The sequence below is a fragment of the Scyliorhinus canicula genome, chromosome 11 (assembly GCF_902713615.1).
Source record: "Scyliorhinus canicula chromosome 11, sScyCan1.1, whole genome shotgun sequence".
Taxonomy (NCBI): Eukaryota; Metazoa; Chordata; class Chondrichthyes; order Carcharhiniformes; family Scyliorhinidae; genus Scyliorhinus; species Scyliorhinus canicula.
Genome location: NC_052156.1, coordinates 117066319 through 117093679, shown reverse-complemented (window position 1 = coordinate 117093679; position 27361 = coordinate 117066319). Strand labels below are relative to the sequence as shown.

The 27361-nt window shown below is 43.5% G+C and overlaps 1 protein-coding gene across 5 annotated transcripts in view; it reads left to right on the top strand.

Annotated features, from left to right (window-relative positions):
* The window catches only part of bpgm (2,3-bisphosphoglycerate mutase), a 56369-nt gene extending 52278 nt beyond the window's left edge, over positions 1–4091 (top strand). For 4 of the 5 annotated variants that reach the window (XM_038811177.1, XM_038811178.1, XM_038811179.1 and 1 more), the window contains exon 3: positions 132–396. In XM_038811177.1, coding sequence (XP_038667105.1) covers positions 132–319 — 188 coding nt within the window. In that variant the 3' untranslated portion in view covers positions 320–396. Of the gene's footprint in view, positions 1–131 lie in introns of all 5 variants that reach the window. The other variant, XM_038811181.1, reaches the window with a different exon arrangement.
* Positions 4092–27361: the final 23270 nt, after the last annotated feature.

Below are 27361 nucleotides of genomic sequence, written 5' to 3'. Positions count from 1 at the left end.
CGACTGTAGAGCTTTGTAAAGGTTTCCTCATAGTAACCAATATTCGCAAACTTACGTCGTCAAGGAAATTTTCAGGATACTGTCCGTCTTCAAATTTCCACTTTTGATTGATTGACGTATTTTTTTTCCAGATATTCCAGATGATGAAATAGTTAATGTGACCCTGCCTACTGGAGTGCCAGTTCTTTTGGAACTGGACGAGAACCTTCATCCGGTCAGACAACATGGATTTTTGGGTGATCAGAAGGCCATCCAGGCAGCTATCAAGAAGGTGGAGGATCAGGGCAAAGCAGCAGCTCCAGGAAAGTGTGACAATTAACCTGCATATGCAAATTAACTCTCAATCTATGACCTTTGGAGGAGAGGTGTAACTAGAAATCATTAAAAAAAAAAAAAAATTTGGATGGGAAATTTATTTTGTTTGGAACGCTTTTTGTAGATTTGCTGCAGTTGGTGAGAATATCTTAGTTTTGGCACTGGATAATATGTTGAGTTTTATTTGCTGCCTTGCACTAAAGTCTTAATAAGGCTATTAATTTAAAAAGCTAAAACTACATATGTGTTCATACGTAGGATGATAGTTCTAGTACTGTATCAAGGATTCTTCAAGTAAAAATAGTTATTACAAGATATAGTAAAAGTGATAATTATAAATTTGCAATTTAAACTGTGATGTACCTCCTTGGGAAGCTCCATGTTAGTTAGGAATTGCAGAATTCCATGAATCTATGCTAGATTTGAGACCATGGGCTGAATTTTAAGCAGCTTGTCACAGCAGAACCCATGATGACTGGCCCCACTTAATCAGAGCAAAGTCTCCCGGTGGCGAGAAAACCTTCCCAATTACGTCGGATGGCAGAAAGTGCTGATGCGAGATTCTGGGCCAGCAGTGGCAGAATATCTATCAAACTCATTGATGAGCCAATTGGCACCTATTATCCTTGAGCCCGCTGCAATTTAGTCTTCATCAATTCTGCCAGCAGCTTCCTGGTGGAGGGCCCTTTGCACTCCGTGTCTGATTGTGTGACGTGGCATCAGGCAGGGGTGACAGCTGAAGGCTATCCCGGCCCTTGCCTATGAACTCCTTTTGAGCACAATCCCAACTCCACAACCCAGATCCCGCCTTCATTCACCTATGGCTTAGGTCCCTCCATGATACTGGGCCTCGAGGGGTACAGTGTCACCAGCAGCAATAACTGCTATGAGAACTGATGATATGAGGAGTTGCTGGCCTATAATTGGCTGTCAGCTCTTGTCGGACAAGACCTCAATTAACAACAGAGAGACCTTCTCCACAATTAAGTACTGGAAGGGCACTTTATTCCACCGGGCCTCCCCCGCGATAGTGATCGGGGGCTCCCAGCCAGTTCTCTGACAAAATCCGGTTTAATGCCCAAGAGGTGAAAATTCAGTGGCTTAACCCATGGTGCCATTCACTTCCCAAAATTCCGTACCAGGTAATTTACTGATTATCAACATAATTTAAGATTGTGGGCTGGATTTACCGACCAACCCACTGCATGTTTTTGGAAGCGGAGGCAGCCTGCCTGCCGTTGTCAATGGCTCCTGTTGACTGCACCCCTCATCGCCGGGATAGCCCGTGCGCCGTCCGGGGATCTGAATATTCCGCCAGTATGAGCAGCCGGCAAATTCCACTCTGTATGTCGGAGATTATTGTTTTCCTCGAATAGATTATCAGGTTTTCTTATTCTAACAAGGTCCAAATAGTCTAATAAAAATGAAATGAAATGAAAATCGCTTATTGTCACAAGTAGGCTTCAAAGAAGTTATTGTGAAAAGCCCCTAGTCGCCACATTCCGGCGGCTGTTCGGGGAGGCTGGTACGGGAATTGAACCGTGCTGCTGGCCTGCCTTTGTCTGCTTTAAAAGCCAGCGATTTAGCCCTGTGCTAAACCAGCCCCTAAAGTGAGAAGTAATAGGATAACAAGTAATCAGTAAAGATTTACAGATCCTCTGGGTGTTCTGAAAGTGACTAAACATTTTAAGACTTCCCTAAAGAAATGACTCACAAGCCCTTCTATACAGCTGCCTGCCTTAATTATTGGAAAAATTGGAGAATCCTTAATCAAGTTCTTGCCTCTGGAGATCTTAACCATATATTACTTGCTGTTTGACATATTCGGAATCTGATCAATTCCAACAGTATTAATGGAAATTCATTGGAAAAACAAGTACAGAATGTTATTTACAATAAGAAGATTGAATGGGAAATACTCAGTGATCGGAGTGGAAAACCTGCAGGAAATAACATCTTGAAGCGTAGGAGAATGCTCCTGTACTGTAGTCTGCACATAAATAGCACTTAGACATTTTAGATTTTGGAGTTTATATTACCAATTTGTTTTGGTTATGAAACCATAAGCATTTTGTGAGCTTTATGTAACTCTTTAAATGATTAGAAATAGAAAAATATTTTTCTTTATTGCATATGATGGAAGGCTTAAAATACTGAAGATCTAGTATTCATGCCTCCTATGTTTCCCCAGCATTGCCCCCAGCCATGGCTCACTTAAGCTTATCCCATGAGGCACTCAGCTGTCCAGACCAGAATATCCCTTGGACTTATTGCTTGACTTGAATTGAATTGATTCAGCTGAATGGAAGTAATGTCAGAGATACTATAATTGGCCCCAGTATCTCTAGATTAAGGAGAGGATTTTTAGTTCTTTGATTTAATTGATCCTTCCTCAATTACTATCCAGCAATCCATGTTTAAATTGCCTTGTGTTCGCATGCATTCGTTAAGGCATTGGACACTTGGATAAAGTACTGGAGGACAATTCATGCCCACTGAACTACTCTCCAGCAGGTACCTTTGGGAGAAATGTGAAGTGCAAAGTTCATGCTATGAAGAATGAAGATTAAGCTAAGCAACAGAATACATCACACTATTTTTGTTGTATGGTGTTCTAATCGCAGATGGAGAGAGATGGAACTCTGGTATTGCATGATGTCATGGACATTCATACTCGACATTACCTTCTTCATTGCTGGTTCACGTGCTGCAAGGATTGTCAACTTTATGTCTGCTGATTAAAAGTTGTACAAAATTGAATGGTTAACCTATTTGTAATGTGACTCTACTAATCCTGTGAATGAGGGTTCAGATACCACCATGGCAGTTTGAGAACTTCAATTTGGTTTAAATAAAACTCTAGCTTTCAGCAGAAGAGACCATTAAAGCTGTTGGATTGCTGTTTAAAAAAAAAAATCCAACTGGTTCACCTAGGGAAGGAAATCTGTTATTCTTAACAGGTTGGGCCCATAGGTAACTGCCTTTTGAAGTGGTCTAGCAAGCCATTCAGCTGAATCTTAACTGCTGCAAAAAGTGTGAATTAAACTGGCAGCTACCCTGTTCAGACTACTGTGGTTCAAGAAGGCCCATTAAGGGCAGTTAGGGATAGACAATAAATGTAATCGTTGCCAGGGTGTCGACCACTCGAGACTGGATAAAAACATGCCGTTTTAACAGTACAAGTAAGGAGTATATAGGTCTTCCCATTTGGTCGATCTGTAGAATTTAGCAGCATTATCAGAACTATACTGTTTACTTCAGGTCTCCATTGGTATTTATCTTCAGTATAGTCTGTGCATACCTTAATAAAATTTCAGTTTGCGTCTGCTATTTAAATTATTACTTTGTTATTTATTATATTTGTAGGTACTGTATATGAAAATATTGAAGATTGTTAACCTACCCTCTTGTGTCTGGGGAATAAGTTCAAATATTATGGTGTTTATAGTTTATGTAATGAAATGTATAATTGCATTTTAGGTTCTGTTTGCTGTATAATACTGTGTTTGCTGAAAAAGTATTTTGCGTAATCCATTATATCTTCAGTGTTTGAATGTCTCCCCAAAAATGTTAAAAATCTTTAGGCAAATTCATTTGTAGCCCTGGAAATCATTTTAATTGCAAGAGATTAGCAACTCAATTCAACCAACCTTTATTCTAAATGAGAAGCCTAGTGGATTAGGGTACAGCAATGTTGGTAAAATTTTCTTCATCTGTCCTTTTCTTAAGCATGATGCAGCATTGGAATTCCCAAATTTACCCAGTTTTGTTTAAACCTCGTTTTGACCTTGTAGGTAGAGAGGCTCTAGTTAGACTCTCTTTTTACAATGGTTTCAATAAGATCGGAGTCTGCACGTCCTCCCCGTGTGTGCGTGGGTTTCCTCCGGGTGCTCCGGTTTCCTCCCACAGTCCAAAGATGTGCGGGTTAGGTGGATTGGCCAGGCTAAATTGCCCGTAGAGTCCTAAAAAGTAAGGTTAAGGGGTGGGGGTTACGGGTATAGGGTGGATATGTGGGTTTGAGTAGGGTGATCATGGCTTGGCACAACATCGAGGGCCGAAGGGCCTGTTCTGTGCTGTACTGTTCTATGTTCTTATTGGATACTGCCTGGATAGAGTGGATATCGAGAGGATGCTTCCACTTGTAGGAAAAACTAGAACCAGAGGGCACAATTTCAGACTAAAGGGACGATCATTCAAAACAGAGATGAGGAGGAATTTCTTCAGCCAGAGGGTGATGAATCTGTGGAACTCTTTGCTGCAGAACACTGTTGAGGCCAAATCACTGAGTATCTCTAAGACAAGAAATGGATAGGTTCTTGTTTAATAAGGGGATCAGGGGTTATGGGGATAAGGCAGGAATATGGGGATGAGAAATATATCAGCCATGATTGAATGGCGGAGCAGATTCAATGGGCCGAGTGGCCTAATTCTGCTCTTATGTCTTATGGTCTTATCGTGGTGGTGGGATCGAAGCAGAAGCTGGCTGGAAAAGTGGTGTGGATCTCAGGTGGGTTGCTGGAGTGGTAGGTGCCACTGGTATCTGAGTAAGTGAATATCTGGAGAGTGTGTGGTGAGGGTGTGCGGGAGAGCGTGAGGGAGGGGGGGGGGGGGGGCGGGGGAGAGTGCCAGAATATGGTGAGGGGGCGGGGGAGAGCGCCAGAGTGTGGCGAGAGGGGTGGAGGAGAGCGCTCCAGTGTGGCGGGGAAGAGTGCAAAGTGTGGCGAGGTTGGTGGGTGTGGGAGAGCGCCAGAGTGTGGCAATGGAGGTGGAGGAGAGCGCCAGAGTGTGGCGAGGAGAGTGGCGGAGAGTGCTAGAGTGTAGTGAAGGGGGTGGAGGGGAGCGCCAGGAGGGGCTAAGGTGGTAGGGGAGAGTGCACTGAGTTAGGAAAATGTGCGTTTAAGTGTGAGACAGCCAGAGCAATACGTAGTTGCACGTGAGAGTTAAAATAACCAGAGATAGAAAATTTAAGACACGATAAAGACATGGAGATAGAAAATTTAAAACAAGAGTTGAAAGCTGCAAAATCTGATTTATTTAGAGGTCCAAAAGAATCAGATGAATTTGGTACATATGAGCAAATTCCAAATGGAAACTGAGAAAGCTTTTCCAGAAAAGGAGTGAGCTGTTAATGAACGAAGCTCAGCTCAGAAGGAATTTAAAAGGCTGAATAAGCAATACGCTAATTTACAAGTAGCCATAAAAGCATTGCAGCAAAAGAGTAAAGCTTTTCAACATCAACCCACCATCCAGTCGAAATGTCAGCATGAGGTAGCTAAGTTGAAGTCACAACTCCACATCTGGTGGGATCTGATGTGCGCCTTTGGAGCTGAAGAACCAAAAAAGATGGAGGAAGGTGAGGTAGGTTGGGGTGAACTGGATGAAGCCATGCAAGAATATGTTGATTGGGAGGAAGGCGAGAGGCCGGACCCCCCTTTCTCTGGTCTGAACATCTTAGCAACACTGCTCCACAACCAGTTCCCATGAATCCCATCACAACAACATAAATGGGGGGCATGGAGTATCACAGGTCACATACAGTGGCTATTATACAGAAATAGCATAAAAAAGATCCCGGGAAAATGAACCATCTGCAGATCCTCATGAGTTCTTAAATTATGCCCATCAACCATTCACGGTTCTTCACCAGTTAGGTGCGGATGAGGAGATAAAACTCTTGTTGATGTGTGTTTAGGTTCAGCTATTTGCTCAGCCTTATCCGATCCAGGGGCAGCACTCAAAAGTAAAATGACCTTAATAAGGCTGCGGAATACAGTAGAGAGGACCTGGTAGAAGGTCTGAATAAGTGCAGGCAAAGGAAATGGAAACATCACACATCCTTTGCTAACTGTCTGTGCACACTGGTGTTCCAAGGATGTGACACTACAGTTAAGAGCATCGGAACACCTGCCTTCCTCGCAGACAATCCCAGTTAAGAGGGGCAACTATGTGACTGTCAGGTATTGACAGCGTTTGTGGCAAGGGTGTGGGGGAGAGCATGAGAAAGGGAGTGGTGAGGAGGTGGTAAGAGCACGAGAGAGAATGTGTGGCAAGAGGGTGGGGTAGAGTGCGGGACAGAGTGTGGGAGTCTGCAAGAGAGAGCGTGGTGAAAGTTGGGGGTGAGCACAAGTGAGTGTGATGAGGGGGTTGGGGGAGCCCGAGTGTGGTGAGGGGGTGGGGAGAGCACAAGTGTGACGAACAGGTGGGAGAGAGCACGAGTGTGTCAAGGGGGTGGGGAGAGCCCAAGAGCGAGTGTGACAAAGGGTGGGGAGAGCCAGAGAGAGTGAGAGTGTGACAAGGGGTGAGGAGAGCACGAGAAAGAGAGTGTGACAAGGAGTGGGGGAGAGTGCGAGAGAGAGAGTGTGACAAGGGGTGGGGGAGAGTGCGAGAGAGAGAGTGTGACTAGGGGTGGGGGAGAGTGCGAGAGAGAGAGAGTGTGACTAGGGATGGGGGAGAGTGCGAGAGCGAATGTGCCAAGGAGTAGGGAGAGCCTGGGCGTGAGTGTGACCAGGGGTGGGGGAGAGTGCAGGAGAGAGAGTGTGACAAGGGGTGGGGAGCGAGGGAGTGGGGGAGAGAGCGAGAGAGAGTGTGGCAAAGGGGTGGGGGAGAGAGTGAGTGTGGCAATGGGGTGGGAGAGAGAGAGCAAAAAAATTCTTCCCATTTATACTCCAGTTCACTCATGATATTGAACATGTCCAACAATATCTCTTCTCAAACATCTCTTCCAGGAGGACAGCTCCAGCATTGCCTCTCTCTGCACATAACTGAAGTGTCATCCTCGGAATTATTCCCATTGGGGTTTACTGAAGGTTCAAAATCTATGTACCTTTGTACTCTGTGCCCTTGTATATTAAACATAGCATTTATTAATAGCTTTGTCATTCTGTCCTGCCATCTTCAATGATTTATAAACATCTACACATAGGTCCCTCTCTTCTGCATTTCCTTTGGAATTGTACTCTCTATTTTATGTCACCTTCCCTCCCTCTTCTTACAAAAATGTATCACTTCACACTTCTCTGCATTAGATTTCATTTCCATGTGTCTGCCTATTCCACCAGCCTGTCTCTATCCTAGTAAAGTCTGTCACTATCCATAGAACCATAGAATCTCTACAGTGCAGAAGTGGGCCATTTAACCCATCGAGCCTGCACTGACCCTCTGAAAGAACACCCTACTTAGGACTCTCCATATACCATCCCACAGTAAGAGGTAAGTGAAGTTTTCTCTAATCCATGTTGTTTTACTAGATTGAGGTAAATAACTAAACCATTATACCATGAAAAGCTAGCTATGCTGAAGACTAATGTTTTAAAATACCACAAGGTATCAAATTAAAATGGGCGGGGTTCTCCGCAGCCCAGCGCCAAAATACCGTATGGCGGAGGGGGGGGCGGAGAATCCAATTTCACGCCAAAATCGGGCCCGCCGCCGATCCTTCGATTCTCCAGGAGTCGAGAATCGGTGTGATCGCGGAGTACTCCATGCGGCTAGGGGCCCATTTCCAGAAGCCACCTCAGCGATCCTCCACTCCGACCGGCTGAGTTCCTGACGGCGTGGAACTAACCTGGTATTGCCAGTCAAACGCTGGTGTGGCGGCTGCGGACTCAGTCTGCGGCCGGCCCCACGGGGGGCAGGGGTCAGATCTGCGCGGTCAGATGCTCGGGCGCGCGACCAATCGGTGGGGGGGGGGGTCTAGTTTTTATGTGTGGCTCCATGGTCCGAGTCCACCATGGCGCTTAGCGTGGCCTCTGGAGGCCGCTGCCTTGCACATGCGTGGACTCAAAACCGGAAGTGTGGGGGCCCGTGTCCGCAGCTAAAGCTGCGTGAATTACTCTGGGTCCTTGCTAGTCCCCTGCAGGGCATTGAATCAGCTCATCTTTTTTGCAAGAATCTCCAGAGTAAAACGCCAACGTTTTTACACCAGTTTGGGGCCATAATCCCAATTTGGGAGAATCCAGCCCAATGCCTACCGCATTAATATTTTTCATTTGCAAACCATAGCTTTACTGATGTTTTGGGACCACAATGATTAATACTTCAAAAACAATGTGCTGGTACATTTAGAAATGAAATTGCCAACACAACTGCATAGAGCTCCTGTGCCTCATAATCTCCCACTGCACCGCTGTTCATAAGGGAATTGGATGAAAAATTGAAACATATTGGCAAGGCTATGGGGAAAGAGCAGGAGAGTAGAGCTAATTGAACAGCTCTTTCAAAGGGATGACATTTGGCACAATGGGCTGAATGGCCTCCTTCTGTGCTATATCATAGAATTTGAAGGAGGCCATTTGGCCCATCGAGTCTGCACCAGCTCTTGGAAAGAGCACCCTACCCAAGCCCACACCCCCACCCTGTCCCCACAGCTCCACCCTATCCCCGTAACCCCAACTAACCTTTTTTGGACACTAAGGGCACTTAACCTTCACATCTTTGGACTGTGGGAGGAAACCGGAGCACCCGGAAGAAACCCACGCAGACACGGGGAGAACGTGCAGACTCCGCACAGACAGTGACCCAAGCCGGGAATCGAACCTGGGACCCTGGAGTTGTGAAGCAACTGTGCTAACTACTGTGCTACCGTGCTGCGCAATTTTATTTGATATGCCATATCATTTTAGGATATACTCCATTCCTCTTTGGTTACTACTTTAAGCAAAACAAATTCTGATGGTAAAAATATTGCTAAAAAAATAGAATGAAAAACTTAATCTAAAAACTGAAGTGATAGGCATAGGACATTTAAATTACTATGCAAGATTTATGTCTGGATATGTAGATTGGTAGATGCAATAAATGAAAAATAGAGATTGATTTGCAGAATGCTCAAGGTGTAGTTTATCTATTAGATTACGAGTTATATATAAAGGTTTGGTTAAGAAATAAAAATTGGGGGGAAATGGTGGATTGTTCAATACAGTGCAAAGGCTACATACCAACAAAACCATTGCTTGTGATCTCCCTCCATGTGGGAGATTTCTTATCCATAACTCAGCAAGATTGGAATGCAGTCTAATAGACTTGTTTCTGGTCATACCAGGCATACCTTCCCCAAACTTTCTTTGGAATCTTCAAAGTGAGCATTATCAAAGCTGATTCGACAGTTGAATTCTTTGGAGATAGGCAATGAGAAGGCTAAAACCACTCCAGATCAATCAGCAGTCAGGTATGTTTCCTGATAATTGTGAATTCCTGAGTAATGGTATTTTGGGAACTTAATCAACCAACACTGATATGTTACGACTAGAGCCAATCCTCATTCAGTATTGCCGATCACTTTAATTTGATCTTCCATATATCTGACTCACAAGTCTCTAGGTGTACTATGTTTTACTGCAGTGAAGATAGTCTTGCAAAATGTTTCACTTCATTGGTGACAAATTAGTTAAACATGCTATCTAACCAGGATTACATAGTTCAATTTTGTACTTTATCTTTAAACTGACTGCATGGTTTTAACTACTTCATTAAAGCACATCTGTGGATTTTTAATTATTTATTTATTTTCCTGAGGATTTTTAGCTCGACAGGTTGTTTATGATAACACTATTGTCTTTTCTTTGACTGCTGTGGGGATTACTCACAAGCCTGCACAAAACCAATCTCTGATAGAATCGCAGGACACCATTTTACAGATGGTCATGATACCCGTTTCAATATGGGTATTTAAAGATGTTCCCTTAAGAATTGTTGTTCCAGTTAACCAATGTAACATCTGGACTGGAGAGCCAATTTGCAGGATGGAGTTGATGAACTAGCTGAACTGATAAATACTGCTGATGAATAAAGTGCTTTGTAAAGCATTTTTTGGTTCCATTGGTTGATTAATACGAAATATCCCTTTTTCTTTAGATTTTCAGTTGTTTGTTAATTGACGTTTGGCCTATGTTTATTTATGTTTGTTGCAGTAAAAGTCTTTAAAGTGTAAGTTTGTCCTTCAGCTTATTTCCTTCACCGTTGTGAGGATTCCTTTCTTTTAAAAAGTTATTTCTTTCTTTTGTTGCTCTTTTATCTGAACCACAAGCCGCGAGCATGTTCCTTGTATTGGACAAATGACCACACAACCAGTATGTTAGTTCAATTATTGTTTATTATTAAACACAGACTTGGTTCTATGCGTAATAATCTACACACAGCTACTTATTAAACTACACCTGACAATTAAAATGACCTTTACTTAACGTCCAAGTGACCGGCTCTGTGCAGGTTAGATAAGGCCTTTATCTGGATCCTCACGTGTATCGGCTGGAAGTCTTCAGGTTCGTCTCGGCTGCGGCTTGTCCGTCAGGCAGCGATCGCAGGTCATTGAACTTGGCTGGTCAATATGCTGTAGTTGGTCGGAGCAGAGGCCGGTCCCAATACTGGTTGTGCAGTTCTTCTTACCCCCAAACTTTCGCGCTCTTTTGGGTGGTCCCAACTCAGGATCCAATGGATCGATAGGGTTTTGATCACCCTAATTGATTCTGGCCAATTAGGGGTGAGTACCTCGATGGCTGGGCGGGTCCTAGCTGCTATTGTCCAAGGCACGTATGCACTCCCAAATAGAGTAAATAGGTTCTTCCCCCCCCCTCCCACCCCCCCGGCAAGTCTGCTACTGTTGCTACGTTTTGATCTGTGTCCCATTGTCCTGGGGAAATTAGTGATTGACCTTTAGCAGGTGTGAGTTTCAGTTAGGTCTGGTTTCCCTCTGCACAATACACAGGGGCTGAGTACCGTCTGTGTCCCAACCCGACCATAATTCCCATTATCCTTTGCGGGCGGCCATTTTAGATGGCCACACTTTGAGAATTGTAACACTAACCACTCTCATTGAATAATTTTCTTCTGAAGTCTTTATTGAAGTTATTAATGACTCTTTTATTTATGACCCTTAGTTTTGGACTCATCTTCTCTATGTCTACTCTATCGTACTTTTACTAATTTTGAAGGCCTCCAATCAACTCATCCCTTGTGATTGTCCCTATAAGGTCAGAACAGCAGAGTAAGCATCACATAGCCTATATGACCAATCAAGACTCAGAGTATGGAAATACCACAGGGTGTGGAGCCTTCCTAGGCAAAGAGACATTTTGGGAGCTAGCTAAAGCCATATGGCTGCTGACCAACTCTTATTGACAAATACCTTTTGTGTTCATGAACAAAGTCTGTGAAAGTACATCTTTACATCTAGCAATGAGGATAAATTATCCTGACATTGCCTCTGGTCCGACACCTGTGAGTATCCTGTTTTAAGCAAAGTCTTTTTTTAGTCTTTTTAAAAAAGTACTAATCAGAATACCGCTTTGGGCAAATAGACCCATTTAATTCACCACAGAGGACTGGACACAATAAGTCAAGCGCCTTGGGTATTATTTCCAAGCAAACACAATCAGGGAGGAGGAGAAATGCAAAGCAATTCTCCTTAGTTGTTTGTGGAATTAAGACCTATAACCTTATTCCCAGTCTTGCAGCCCCAAGCGGACCCAACTCCAAATTATTTAGTGAGCTGGTGGATTTAATGAAGGCTCAATTGCAACCTCAACAATCAGTCATACTCTAATGATTCAAATTTAAGTCGAGTGTGAAAGCCCCAAGTGACTTATTTTGCCAAGCTGAAACAATTATTGGAGTATTGTGATTTTTGGTGCCACCTTAATTGGCATGTTACAGGATAGGTTAGTCTGTGGTGTGAACAATTACACTATTCAATGCAGATTGCTTGCAAAGGTCAACGTAAATTTTAAACGCACAGTGGAGATAGTGCTGTCAATAGAAAGCGTTGAAAAAGTTGCCCAAGAACTGAAGAGCGCACAAAATGGTGCCGTTCACCAGTTAGGGTAGGAGCCTGCAGCCAGTCATGACACGACCAATACCATATGCCTTACGAGAGAAAGTGGGACTGAGTTAAACATGTTGGAAGAACTAGGTATTATCCAGCCAATTCATTTCTCGGAATGGGCAGCACCTATAGACCGCATATTGAAACCAGACAAGGCCATCCACATTTGCAATTATAAGCTAACAGGTAATCAGGCCCCAAAGCTGAATAAATATCCCATCCCAAGGTTTGAAGACCTGTATGCAAAACTGGCAGGAGATAAATCTTACCCAAAGCTGGATATGAGTCACACAGACCAGCAACTCGAATTAGGTGATGATTCCCGGGGATGTCATGCCAAACACACACAATTCCAGTGCACGCACCTACCTTTCTGCGTGTCTTCGGTATGTGCAATATTCAAAAGGACAATGGGGAGTCTGCTACAGGGGCGACCATAGGTTGTAGTACACCTTGATGATGTCCTTGTAACTGGATCGACAGAGGCCAAACATCTAACAAACTTCAAAGAGGTTTTAAAGAGTTTTCAGGAGGCTGGAGCTCACCTCAAGAAAGAGAAGTGCACCTTTCAATTACTGAGGTGACCTATCTGGGGCACTGTGTAAATGCACAAGGATTACACCCCATGGAAGACAAGGTCATGGCGATAAAGGTGGCGCCTGCCGCCAAAAATACAACTGAACTCAAATCGTTTTGGGAGATGGTAAACTACTATGGACATTTTGCCGAACACATCGCCGATATTGGTCCGCTTGCATATTGTGCTAAAGAAACACTATTGTTGATCTTGGAAGACTCCCCAAGAGGAAGCTTTTAGCAGAGCAGAGCTGTAGTCCTCAAACCTTTTAATACACTTCCACCCATCTAAAACAGATATTGGCTTACGATGCTTCTCCATCGGTGTTAGTGTAGGGTACGTGTCAAGGACCCTCTGAGGCTGTAAAAGACTATTCAGAAATCGAGAATGAAGGACTGTGATGGGAAAGATGGCAGTTAAGAGCATCAGAAAACCTACCTGCCTCATAGACAATCCCAATTACAAAGGGGAACAACATGAATGTTAGGGGGCCACCGCCCCCAGCCTGCAACATTTTTTTGTCAAGGCACAGAGGGCAGATGAGTGTTTGAAACAAATCAGAGGCGGAGTATTTCCAGTGTCTTATAACAAATGGAAAGCTAACATAGAGATAGAGGATGGTCTCTTCCTTATGGGTATGTGGTGCCGATCAATGATGGGTATGGTAAATGATGCGGCAACCAAATGACTACTGTTAACACTTTAGATTTGCAAAATCTGGATGAAAAATTGAGAATTGTAACAAGACAAGTGAAAAGTATATTCGGGAAATTAAACAAAAACACTAAACAAGAAACTGAAGGAAATGAAGAAACAAGTCAAGCAGAATTAGATATAGTGAAAATACTGGAAGTAAACAATTAACCAGGTAATAAAAGAGAAGGCTGTTGTTTCGGATCAGAATCAGAATCAAATTATTTGCAGTATTTATGGAACTTGGATGATAGAGCAATTGAGGGAAAATTTGGAAGAAGTGAATAAAGTTTTAGTGCCATCATGGATTAGCAATGAGCAGTGACAAAATTTGACCAATAGAGACATTACCTGAAAATTACAGGGTGCCAACTTAGACAGCTAACTAAAGTTTAGTCCAATGAAGAATGTAAAGGCATCAGTGGAGAAGCAATAGGAAAGGCACTGGGAATTCCCATCATCCACCTGAAGACTCTGGCATGAGGGTCTTTGAGGTAGAACACATTGGGATCATCCAGCATGATATGTGAATGAGACACAAAGAAAATGTTCCTAAAGATATGGGCAGCACGGTAGCATAGTGGTTAGCACAGTTGCTTATTGTGCTAAACAGCTTCACAGCTCCAGGGTCCCAGGTTCGATTCCCGGCTGGGTCACTGTCTGCATGTTCTCCCCGTACCTGCGTGGGCTTCTTCTGGGTACTCCAGTTTCCTCCCACAGTCCAAAGATGTGAAGGTCAGGTGGATAGGTCGTGCTAAATTGCCCTTAGTGTCCAAAACATGTTAAGTGAGGGTTGCTGGCTTATGGGGATAGGGTAGATCTTTGTAGGGTGCTCTTTGTAAGGGCTGGTGCAGACTCGATGGCTGCACTGTAAATTTTATGATTCTATGATTCTATATGTGGTAGAACAGAACAAAACATTAGCAGGAACTATGTTGAAAAAATATCAGCAAGCCAGCGAAATTATAATCTGTCCATATTTTCAGGGGCCTCACGGTAGCATGGTGGTTAGCATCAATGCTTCACAGCTCCAGGGTCCCAGGTTCGAGTCCCGGCTGGGTCACTGTCTGTGTGGAGTCTGCACGTCCTCCCCGTGTGTGCGTGGGTTTCCTCCGGGTGCTCCGGTTTCCTCCCACAGTCCAAAGATGTGCGGGTTAGGTGGATTGGCCATGCTAAGTTGCCCGTAGTGTAAGGTTAATGGGTTATGGGTATACGGGTTATGTGGGTTTAAGTAGGGTGATCATTGTTCGGCACAACATCGAGGGCTGAAGGGCCTGTTCTGTGCTGTACTGTTCTATGTTCTATGTTCTATATCGCTCCGATCTAGCCAAGCGTGAATTTAAGATAAATGAGAATGTAGCTTGTACCCTAGAAGTTACAGTCCTAAAAACATATATCACAAGGAGAATATTGTGTTACCACCTCACTGAGAAGACATTAGTATGGGACCAGAATATGCCCAGTTGAAAAACACACATTTTGCATAAAATCCCAGGTTTCAGCTAGAATCGGTAATATTGTGTTCAGAAACGGAAACGAGCAAATTGATGTCACGGAGGAAATTAAATCAGAACTTAAAGATTATTGGAAAAATATGTGATAAAGAAACAACTGTTGCCAGAAACTTTAAGAAATATTAAAAAGCCCTTTAAATATGCTTATATAAATTATCAGAAGGTATGACAAGAAGTAAGTATAATCAAAACCTACATAAATAAAATTAAAGAATCTAGTTGGTAGGTTGATATTTGGAACTGAGGAACAAATGTACAGTTATACTCATGGGAACAAATTATCGCATTTAGTGATAAAAGCCATGCTTATTATTTTATTGCATCAAACTTATATTATGATTATGTTAAAGCATTGGAAAGTTAAGATCGAAAAGAGATTAGAGATGGAGTTTCTGTTGCAAAAATGGAAAGGATTGATGGGAAAATTATATGCCAATGAATATTATTAATATAATCGCTCTAAATAGCTATGATTAATCGTAACACAGCTTGGACTTGAATGTCTGCCCAATGGAAAGAACTGGGTAAGGATTTCTGTGATCCACTTTGCTTAATTCAGTGGATCAAAGGGGGGAATGATGGGAAAGATGGCCAACATTGTGCTGTGGGGCATGATGGTAAAAGAGGCTGACAGATTTGTCCATGTGAAAAACTATCTCTTTGCAGAATGAATTTCATAGGAACGGACAGAACGACGGCTTGCAACTGGAGATTTTGCTGATAACACTTTGTTTTGGACCAGAAAGAACAAGGCTCTCCCAAGGACAAATAAGGCCTGTAGATAGGAAGACTGTTTATATGAATGAACTATAAACTACAAGCGAAAACAATATAAAATAGCAGAGACTTACGAGATTCAACAGCGATAACCCTGGGATGAGCATTAGGACCCTGAGTTTGAAGGCTTACAGTGCACACCCTCCAGAGTGAGCCTGGCCAAGTTCTCTCTACCGGGTAACATATTTTGGTACAAGTTGTGAGTCTTGAAACTTATGTAACTGTTTAAATAAGAAGTCTTAGTGAGTTAAATAAAGTTTTTTTTAAAATAAATCAAACTTGTAGTGAATATCAATTTGTCTGTGTCATCATAGTTCATGCCAGCAGAGGGCAGCAACAACTATCAATAGGCTTTGACGTCAAGAATGTCCACCAGTACTTGACACTTTACCGTCAGTTCTGACTACAAACCGCTCTTGGGTGTCTTCAAAGAGGACAAGGCTATCCTGCTGATTGCCTTGGCAAGAATTCAACGATGGGTGTTCATTCTGTCTGCCTATGAATATACTCTCAAGCACTCACCAGGATGCACATGGCAAATGAGGATGCTCTTAGCCTTCCTTGCAAGAAAGCACCACCCATAATATGTGGAGCAGAAGTAGGCCATTCGGCCCACCAAATCTGCTCCACCATTCAACGACATCATGGTCGAGTTTACATGATAATCCTCAACTCCACTTTCCCGCCATATCCCCATAACCACTGGTTATGGAATCATAAGATGCAGGAGCAGAACTAGATAATTTGTGATTCCAGTAGTGCGGACTTCAGCAGATAAATACTTGGTTTTGAGATTCTGGTGTTCTGCACTTGGCAGAGAAGCTTCCTGGTTTCCGTTTCAGCTGTGGTCTTTGCTGAGTGGGATTACTTCAACTATCAGAGAGAGAGATGGAAATATACCTGAAATAACTTTTTGCAGGGGTGCTGCTACTGCTGGTTGGCATTTTGCTTCCATGTCACACACAATTTGACCAACAATATTTGTTCTCTCACACAGGGCCGGTGCTAGGAATTGTGGGCCCAATTAGAAAAGTGATGGCAGGGCCCCTACTCTACAAAAGTAAAAATTTATGTATGTTTATATTTCGTGTAGTATGCTCGTCTTTAACCCAAAAAAAACATTAAATGCTTGATATACTAAAATTTTGAAACTTACTTACCCGGGCGGAAGGATTTGGCGGCGCAGGGCTGAAGGATTTGTCGACGGTAATGCGGTGCGTTCCCCAAAAGTAAAAACTACCCTATAGTTCCTCTTAGAATACAGAAAAGGCTTCAAACAGTAACTCTGTCGCCACAGGCGCGGGGCCCCCTTAAGGTGCGGGGCCCAATTTGATGGAATTGGTCAAATAGGCTTAAAACCGGCCCTGCTCTCACACACACATGGACCAGCTTATCAGCTGGCATTTATCCCAGTCTTTGTATATTCCTGGAAGGTGAAATCCACAAATCAATCTGGACATTACTCACAGGATGTTTCTTGATGAGATTATACTCATCTCCCAATGCCTCCAGTGGTGATGGCAATTATTTATGTAAGCTTTAGAAGTACCTTGTCTGGAAACAGGGTGTGGTTCCTTTGGATTTCTCAGTGCATCACTCGTCAGTAATCCAGCGAGTGACTGACTTTACATCCTCAGTCATCTTTGGCTTGAATGTCCTTTATAAAAAATTTACAGATCTTAAGGAATGGTATGGTGGGCAGTTCGGGATGGGAAATAAATATTTTCTGACATAATTTGGTGTTATTCCTACATTATAATGACATTTGTTAACTTGTGTTGATTTAATGATTTGTGAATACGTGTTCCTTGAGACTATTGCTCCTCTACCTTATTTAGACTCTTATTAACCAAGACGTTGGCTCCTTAGGACATAGAACATAGAACATTACAGTGCAGTATGGGCCCTTCGGCCCTCGATGTTGCGCCGACCCGTGAAACCATCTGAAGCATATCTGACCTACACTATTCCATTTTCATCCATATGTCTATCCAGTGACCACTTAAATGCCCTTAAATTTGGCGAGTCTACTACTGTTGCAGGCAGGGCGTTCCACACCCCTACTACTCTCTGAGTAAAGAAACTGCCTCTGACATCTGTCCTATATCTACCACCCCTCAATTTAAAGCTATGTCCCCTCGTGTTGGTCATCACCATCCAAGGAAAAAGACTCTCACTGTCCACCCTATCTAACCCTCTGACTATCTTATATATCTCTATTAAGTCACCTCTCAGCCTTCTCCTCTCTAACGCAAACAACCTCAAGTCCCTGAGCCTTTCCTCGTAAGACCTTCCCTCCATACCAGGCAACATCCTAGTAAATCTCCTCTGAACCCTTTCCAGAACTTCCACATCCTTCCTATAATGTGGTGACCAGAACTGCACGCAGTACTCCAGGTGCGGCCGCACCAGAGTTTTGTACAGCTGCAGCATGACCTCGTGGCCCCCAACTGATAAAGGCTAGCACACCATATGCCTTCTTAACAGCCCTATTAACCTGGGTGGCAACTTTCAGGGATTTATGTACCTGGATGCCGAGATCTCTCTGTTCATCTACACTACCGAGAATCTTGCCATTAGCCCAGTACTCTGCATTCCTGTTACTCCTTCCAAAGTGAACCACCTCACATTTTTCCGCATTAAACTCCATCTGCCACCTCTCAGCCCAGCTCTGCAGCTTATCTATGTCCCTCTGTAACCTAGAACATCCTTCAGCACTATCCACAACTCCACCGACCTCTGTGTCATCTGCAAATTTACTAACCCATCCTTCTACACCCTCCTCCAGGTCATTTATAAAAATGACAAACAGCAGTACCCCAAAACAGATCCTTGCGGTACACCACTAGTAACTGAACTCCAGAATGAACATTTGCCATCAACCATCACCCTCTGTCTTCTTTCAGCTAGCCAATTACTGATCCAAACCGCTAAATCACCTTCAATCCCATACTTCCTTATTTTCTGCAATAGCCTACCGTGGGGAACCTTATCAAACGCCTTACTGAAATCCATATACACCACATCAACCACTTTACCCTCATCCACCTGTTTGGTCACCTTCTCAAAAAACTCAATAAGGTTTGTGAGACATGACCTATCCTTCACAAAACCGTGTTGAGTATCGCTAATCAATTTGTTCTTTTCAAGGTGATTATAAACCCTATCTCTTATAACCTTTTCCAACATTTTACCCACAACCGAAGTAAGGCTCACAGGTCTATAATTACCAGGGTTGTCTCTACTCCCCTTCTTGAACAAGGGGACAACATTTGCTATCCTCCAGTCTTCCGGCACTATTCCTGTCGACAAAAACAACATAAAGATCAAGGACAAAGGCTCTGCAATCTCCTCCCTGGTTTCCCAGAGAATCCTAGGATAAATCCCATCTGGCCCAGGGGACTTATCTATTTTTACACTTTCCAAAATTGCTAACACCGCCTCCTTGTGAACCTCAATCCCATCTAGCCTGGTCGACTGTACCTGAGTTTTCTCCTCGGCAACATTGTCTTTCTCCAGTGTAAACACTGATGAATAATATCCATTTAACGCTTCCCCTATCTCCTCTGATTCCACACACAACTTTCCACTACTATCCTTGATTGGCCCTAATCTTACTCTAGTCATTCTTTTGTTCCTGATATATCTATAGAAAGCCTTAGGGTTTTCCTTGATCCTATCCGCCAACGACTTTTCGTGTCCTCTCCTCGCTCTTCTTAACTCTCCCTTTAGGTCCTTCCTGGCTAACTTGTAACTCTTAAGTGCCCTAACTGAGCCTTCATGTCTCATCCTAACATAAGCCTTCTTCTTCCTCTTGACAAGTGCTTCAACTTCCTTAGTAAACCACGGTTCCCTTGCTCGACAACTTCCTCCCTGCCTGACAGGTACATACTTATCAAGGACACGCAGTAGTTGTTCCTTGAAAAAGCTCCACATTTCGATTGTACCCATCCCCTGCAGTTTCCTTCCCCATCCTATACATCCTAAATCTTGCCGAATAGCATCATAATTGCCTTTCCCCCAGCTATAATTCTTGCCTTGCGGTATATACTTATCCCTGCCCATCGCTCCTATCAATAAAAGCTCCATTTCACATTTAACCATCTTGAAAGTAATTTGAAATATTGTTTCAACTAGGCAACCTATCATGAACACAAACTCTAAAAGCTGTTAAAGAAGCTCACATAGAGGCCTCTCATGGGGAATGACATTCCTCAGGGAAGGGAACCTGGCATAAATTTGGCCTGGACTGCATGTAGCACGTTGGCGCTGCAGGGTTGACACTTAATGACCTCTGGGGTCAACCTTGCAAGTCACTCAGTTGTACGATTGTTTCAAGAGAAAGGCCCTTCACCACCACCTCTGGTCAAATCAGTCCTGTAAATGTGAACTTTTCAGCATTATCCACACCTCAAGAACAAATATTTAAGAAAAACAAATGTTTGAATGATTAACTGAGCTCAGTTGCAGACAAATCAAAGAGGTTCCCAGCCTTGAGGTTAGGCTAGTTTTTAATGACCCTCCTGGAATATTTTGGTGCATTTTATCTCCCATTTTGCAGCAGTTATTTATCAATAATATAATGCAACGTTAAGATTCGTTTTAGCAGCAAACATTTCCTTTTTGTATTAAAATCAAATTGTGACAATTTTATGCTCTGCCACTCTAAAATGGAATTCTGAAGTTTCTTAACAAACCTATACTCACCTTGGTCTGATGTTCAGAGGTCATGAACTCCCAGTTGCCAACAAACCCCGAGCTTCCCTCACGTAAGCTGGCCGGGAACTGGTCGCACATACGCTGTTTGATTATTTTTCATTCCTCAGGCCAAGGACTGGCCTTGGGTAAAAGAGAGAAAGAGGAACGGTGCAAAAAGGAGCACCGATGCTGTGTGTTCCCCCAGGGAGCAGGACACTAGAGACAGATAGGGAGAGGTCCCAAACCAGGGAGGGGGACAGAGAGAGGTCTCAAACGGAAGGCCCAGGAAAGGAACAAAAATAGAAGTAAGAACTAGGTCTTGTTAAGCTAAAGGAAAGGAGCAGCGAAATCGGCTCCAAATTAAAGAACGAGCTGCAGAGATCAGATTTCAAGCAAAGTGATTGGCCATGCTAAAATGCCCATAGTGTAAGGTTAATGGGGGGATTGTTGGGTTACGGGTATACGGGTTACGTGAGTTTAAGTAGGGTGATCATTGCTCGGCACAACATCGAGGGCCGAAGGGCCTGTTCTGTGCTGTACTGTTCTATGTTCTATGTTCTAAAGTGAGCCTGAAAGAAGTCCTAGAGATCCAAGCAAGCAGCCAAAGAATAGATACCCATGCTGCAAGCTGTTAGCGCAGTTGTGCTCTGCTTGGCACGGCTGAAGGTCTGAAATTGTGCTTGGAAAGTGACGCTGGAGGAGAATAATCTCAGAGGTTGGGATTGAAATCCTGTGAGGTGGGATTTTATTGAAGCATCCGAGGGAGGGTGACCTTTAAAGAGAATTCCAAGGTGAGATGGCCTTGATGGCCTGAGTTGGCCTTGATAGATTGGAGAGAGTTAAGTAAAGGGATGACAGCGGATAGGCAATGGAAAACATCCGATCTAAGGAAGAAGCATACATATTGGCCAAGAAAAATAATATGTCTGACGATTGGCAGCAGTTTAGAATTCAGCAAAAAAGGACCAAGGGATTGATTAAGAAGGGGAAATTACAATACTGAAGTAAGCTTTCAGGGACCATAAAGACTGACACTACGAGTTTCTATAAGTACATGAAGAGAAAGAGATTGGCAATGACAAAAATAGGAGAATGTATAATAGGGGACAAAAAAATGGCTGAGTAACTGAATACATACTTTGGTTCTGTCTTCACAAAAGAGGACACAAATCAGATACAAGAAATGTTGGAGAATGCAGGATTTAGTGAGAGGGAAGAATTGAGGGAGATCAATATTAGTAGAGAAATGGTGTTGGGGAAATTGATGGGATTGAATGCGGATAAATACCTAGGGCCTGATAAGCTACATCCCAGAGTACTTAAGGAAGTGGCTCTAGAAATAGTGGATGTATTGGTGGTCATCTTCCAGGATTCTATGAACTCTGGAACAGTCCCTGCAGATTGGAGGATAGCTAATGTCACTTCAATATTCAATAATGGAGGTAGAACGAAAACAAGGAAATATAGATCACTAAGCGTAACGTCGGTAGTGGGGAAAATTATTGAATCAAGGACTTTATAGCGGAGCATTTGCAAAACAATGGCAGGATCAGACAGAGTCAGCATGGATTTATGAAGGGGAAATCATGTTTGACAAATCTTTTGGAATTCTTTGAAGATGTAACTAGTAGAGTTGATAAGTGGGAGCCAGTTGATGTGGTATATTTGGACTTTCAAAAGCATTTGACAAAGTCCTGCATAAGATATTATTGTGCAAGATTAAAACACATGGTATTGGGGGAAGTGTATTCATATCATAGAAACATAGAATCATAGAATTTACTGTGCAGAAATAGGTTGTTCGGCCTATTGAGTCTGCACTGGCCCTTGGAAAGAGCTCCCTACTCAATTCCACACCTCCACCCACACAGACAGTGACCCAAGCTGGGAATCGAAACTGGGACCCTGGAGCTATGAAGCAACTGTGATAACCACTGTGCTACCATGCTGCCCATTAAGATGGGTAGAAAACTGGTTGGCAGAAAGGACAAAAAGAGTAAGAATTAATGGGTCCTTTTCAAATTGGCAAGGCAGTAACTCGTGGGATGCCACAGGGATCGGTGCTGGGATCCCAGCTATTCACAATATATATTAATGATTTGGACAAGGGAACAAAATGTAACATCTCAAAGTTTGCAGATGATACCAAATGGTGGGAAGGTGAACTGTGATGAGGATGCAGGGATCGTTTAGCATGATCTGGACAGGTTGGGTGAGTGGGCAAATCAATGGCAGATGAAGTATAATTTGGATAAATGTGAGGTTATTCACTTTGGAAGCAAAAACAGGAAGGCAGATTACTAAATTGGGAGAGGGGAGTGTGCAGCTGGACCTGGGCGTCCTTGTGGACAATTCGCTGAAGTTAATATGCAGGTGCAGCAGACGGTAAAGAAGGCAAATGGCATGATGGCCTTCAATGAGAGGTTTTGAGTACGGGAGTAGGGGTGTGTTGTTGCAATTATACAGGGCCTTGGTGAGGCCACACCTAGAATATTGTGTGCAGTTTTGGTCTCCTTTTCTGAGGAAAGATGTTCTTGCTCTCGAGGGTGGAGGGTGTGCAGCAAAGGTTTACCAGACTGATTCCGGGGATGGCAGGACTGACGTATGAGGAGTAATTGACTGGGTTAAGACTGTTCTCGCTGGAGTTCAGACGAATGAGGGGGGATCTCACAGAGACTTATAAAATTCTAACAGGACTAGATAGGGTGGATGCAGGGAGGATGTTCCCGATGGTGAACCAGGGGTCACAGTCTGAGGATTCGGGGTAGACCATTTAGGTCAGAGATGAGGAGACATTTCTTCAGTCAAAGAGCGGCGAGCCTGTGGAATTCATTACCACAGGAAGCAGTTGAGACAAAGACATTGAATACATTCAAGAGACAGCTAGATATAGCACTTGAGGCGAATAGGATCAAGGGTTATGTGGAGAAAGCAGGATTAGGCTAGTGAGTTGGACAATCAGCCATGATCATGATGAATGGTGGAGCAGGCTCAAAGCTAAATGGCTTCCTCCTGCTCCTATCTTCTATGTTTCTATGAGATCTTCACATGTGGAAATTGGAAGTCCTTGAGAGAAAGGCAAAGTTTACAGTAAGATTTGTTGGCTCACAATGTTTAAACACCTGGGTGGGTTGTTGAGAAATCCATGGAATTGGGTCTGGTCCCATCTGTCATTTACTCCGTAGTGTGGTGTATTTGAACACAATTTTCTCGTTAATTCACATCTTACTTAGCCTGAATGTTGGAGTACATGACAGGCATTGTAAATTGTTTTATCTTTCTGAACTTGTGTTGTAAAATTTGTTTTACTTTGTTCCAAACCTGTAGAATATTGTGGCTTTACTCACTTAGTAAGTGTCTTGAATCTCAAATTATCCCTACTTTAAACAAAACTACCATGTATCACTTCTTCCTAAATGCCTTGCACCATTTAAAGTCTGCTAGTCAAAATGCTGCCATACCTGTTCATCCACCAGGTGGAGTGCTAGCCAGGCATGCAGAGATTAGAAAAATGACGTGCATACTACACTAATTGACAGAATAAAACATGCAGTGTTCAAGTGCCTTGTTTTCGGCTTTGTTTCAGAGGACACATGCAGTGTATTGAATTTCTGTGAATGCTGCCCAGCCAGTTATCTTTTACTAATGATCAAGTGAACTAAAATATTTTTGTTTTAAAGGCTGGGCAAGAATGTTTGAAAATGACTTGTACCAAATTAATATATGGACCGTTTGGCTGGTCCTTCAACAACCGTGTAGTCCTGGCTATTGAAGAGAATAGGCGTTTTGTTGAATGGAAACAACTTTGATTAATGCTAACATATTTCCTGTTTATGGAAAAGAGAAGGGGCCACTGCACCTTGCCATCACTGAATGGTTTAAATCATGGGTGGAAGTAATGGGATTAGCAGTAAAGATGCTTATTACTGATCTAGAATAAAGCTGCCCACAAAGTGGATTTGACCTTTCACGGCATCAATTTCAGTCTGATCCCATCCCTGGATCTCTGGTGATCAGTGGCAGTGATCTAGTCAAGTGAGCTCAATAGCCAATCACAGTGAAGGCCTCTCTCAGCAAACCAGGGTGTAGCCGGCAGGTTTTATCACCGATTTTCTCATAATTTTACAGCAAGTAGGATAAAAGTAAGAATACACATACGGGATTAAGGTGCGAAATAATAAACTTAAAAACTAATTTGTATATCTTTCAAATCCCTGGAATTAAATGGAGAAATTTGACATTCCGCAAATAAAAATATGATTTATGAGGACCAGACAGGTTGTGTGGCAGTAATTATGACTTACCATGCCATTAAAACCCCAGTTACACATTATTCAACTAGGCATAACTTCTTCAAATCATAGAATCATGACAGTGCAGAAGGAGGCCATTTGGCGCATCGTGTCTGCACCAACCCTCTGAAGGAACACCCTACCTCGGCCCACGCCCCCACCTAGTAACGCAGTAACCCCACCTACCCTTTTTAGACATTAAGGGGAAATTTGAGCATGGCACATTTAACCTGCACATCTTTGGACTGTGGAAGGAAACTGGAGCACCTGGAGGAAACCCATGTAGACGCTGGGAGAACGTACAAACCCCATATAGACAGCCACCCAAGGTTGGAATTGAACCTGGGGTCTCTGGCGTTGTGAGGCAGCAGTCTAACTACTGTGCCACCGTGCGCCCATTATTCCATAAAAAGTGAACGTTCCCTCAGGTCAGTGATTTACTAATTGACTTCCAAGTGTGAGAACTTTGTACACCCTGTGAAGGAGCAGCAAATCAGTGACAGCAGCTTTCAATGTGCAAACGTGCAGGTGTACAAATGTCAGAAGTCGCTGTCCATGTTGCATTGTAATGATGATGATCTGGGCCAGTGTTTCACGGCACCCATATTTTAATCTGCTGATTGATGTCGAGTGGCTTCAGGAAATCAGTCAAGGATTTCAGACATCATAAACAAAATTAGGAGATAACCGATCAATAGAAATTATGTGATCAATTTGGTGAGACCATAAAAACTAAAGAAATAGAAGCTGGAGTCATCTGACCGTTCAAGTGTGCTCCACCATTCAAGAATATCATGGCTAATCTTCTACCTGAGCCCCACCTTCCCAAACTATCCCCATATCACTTAGTACTCAAAGATATATCAGCATCAGTCTTCAATATACTCAATGGGCGGGAATTTTCCGTTATTCCTGCCAGCTGGATCTTCTGGTCTCGCCGACGGCAACACCCCACTGTGGTCCCCCAGAAGAGAAGGGTGTAAAATACAGGGAAGCCCCCACAAGCCAACCTGTAATCCTGGGGTGGTCCTTGAAGACACGGGGGATCTCTGAGTGCCCCAGGGTGTAGCTGTCATGCATGCTCCCAAGGTAGTGGGCACACACGTGAATGATCCTCAGGTGGTGGTCGCACAGGATTTGGACATTCAGGGAGTGGAACCCCTTCCTGCTAAAATAGGGCACGTCCCGATGCCTCGGTGCTCTCAGGGTGACATGCATGACCTGGGGCATCCCGGTGAATGCATAAAATCTTGCAGCCCGGGCATCTTGGTGGACTTTGTCCAGCTCTTGGGTGATATAGTCTGATGCCTGGGCAAACAGAGCATCCATCACCTCCCGGATGCACCTGTGGGCTGTAGATTGTGATTCACCACACAGGTCCCCGCCCGCGCCCTGGAATGATCCAGTGATGTAAACGTTTGGGGCTGCAGTGACCATCATGGCCACCAGGAGCGGGTGTCCTCCTCCGCCATAGTCTCTGTTTGGTCGGACAGACAGGCTGCAGCTATCATTGCCATTGTTTTGGTTCTCCACAATATTTAAAGATGGCTGTAAGGCCTCACAGACGCAAAGCCCCTCACCCCCAGGACCAAGGACGACTCCCTACCTGGAATGCTTCAGCCCCCGACCAAGTCTGACACCCCCTGAGGGGTCCCCCCATCTCCCGAAGCACTGGGTCAGCAGCTCTGGTGTCCTTAAGCTGCATGTCGTAAAATAGAAATGTTTACTCACCTGTCAATCGCCCTCAGTAGCCATTGCACCAGCTCTACATTTTTGGAAAGGACTACTAACAACTTCCTCATGACTTCCCGCTGGGGAATCAGGTAATTCCCGGCAGGCTGCTGTATTCAACTTCAATCTCGCTAATGACATTGAAATGAACGCAAATGAGGGCTAATGATATTCTCGCCATTTTTGGCCGTGATCCGGATCTCAACAGGGTAGCCGGCTGGGTGAATGGCAAAATGGTTTGTGCCTGCCGCGAATCTCGATTTTCCCCTCACCCGCTGCGCCCGGATCCGCACTGCGCGCGACATAGTCTCTGAATCACGCTCAAGGAGACCTAAACTGCACACAGTACTCCAGCCGTGGCCTCACAAATTCTCCGTATAATTGTTGTCAGACTTCTTTACTCTTATATTCCCATCCATTTAAAAAGGAAACAATTAATTTTATTTGCTTTCTTAATTGCTTGCTGTACCCACACGTTATCTTTCTGTGATTCCTTTCCAGGTCCCTCTGAAAACAAACATTTTCCCGTCTTTCACTATATAAAAATTTTTTTAGTTTTTCCTTCCAAAATGGATAACTTAACATTTTGCCACACTGTAATTAAGCAGCCATGCCCTTACACATTTGCCGAACTGTTTATAGCCCCCTGCATTCTCCTTCTCCTTACTCGTCACTTCACCATCATTTCCCTCATTTGACTGATCAATATTGATTATAAATAGCTGAGGCCCGATTATTGATCTTTGTGATGCCCCAGTATTTATAGCCTTTCAACCTGTAAATGCTCCATTTGTCCCTCTGACTTGTTTTCTGGCCAGTAACAAATCCTCAATCGATGCTAATGTATTACCCCCATCCCATGAGTCCTAGTTTTGTTTAATAATGTTTAATTTTCCGAAGATTATTTCTTAAAATAGGCTAGATCCTGTAATAATTGCTCAATGGA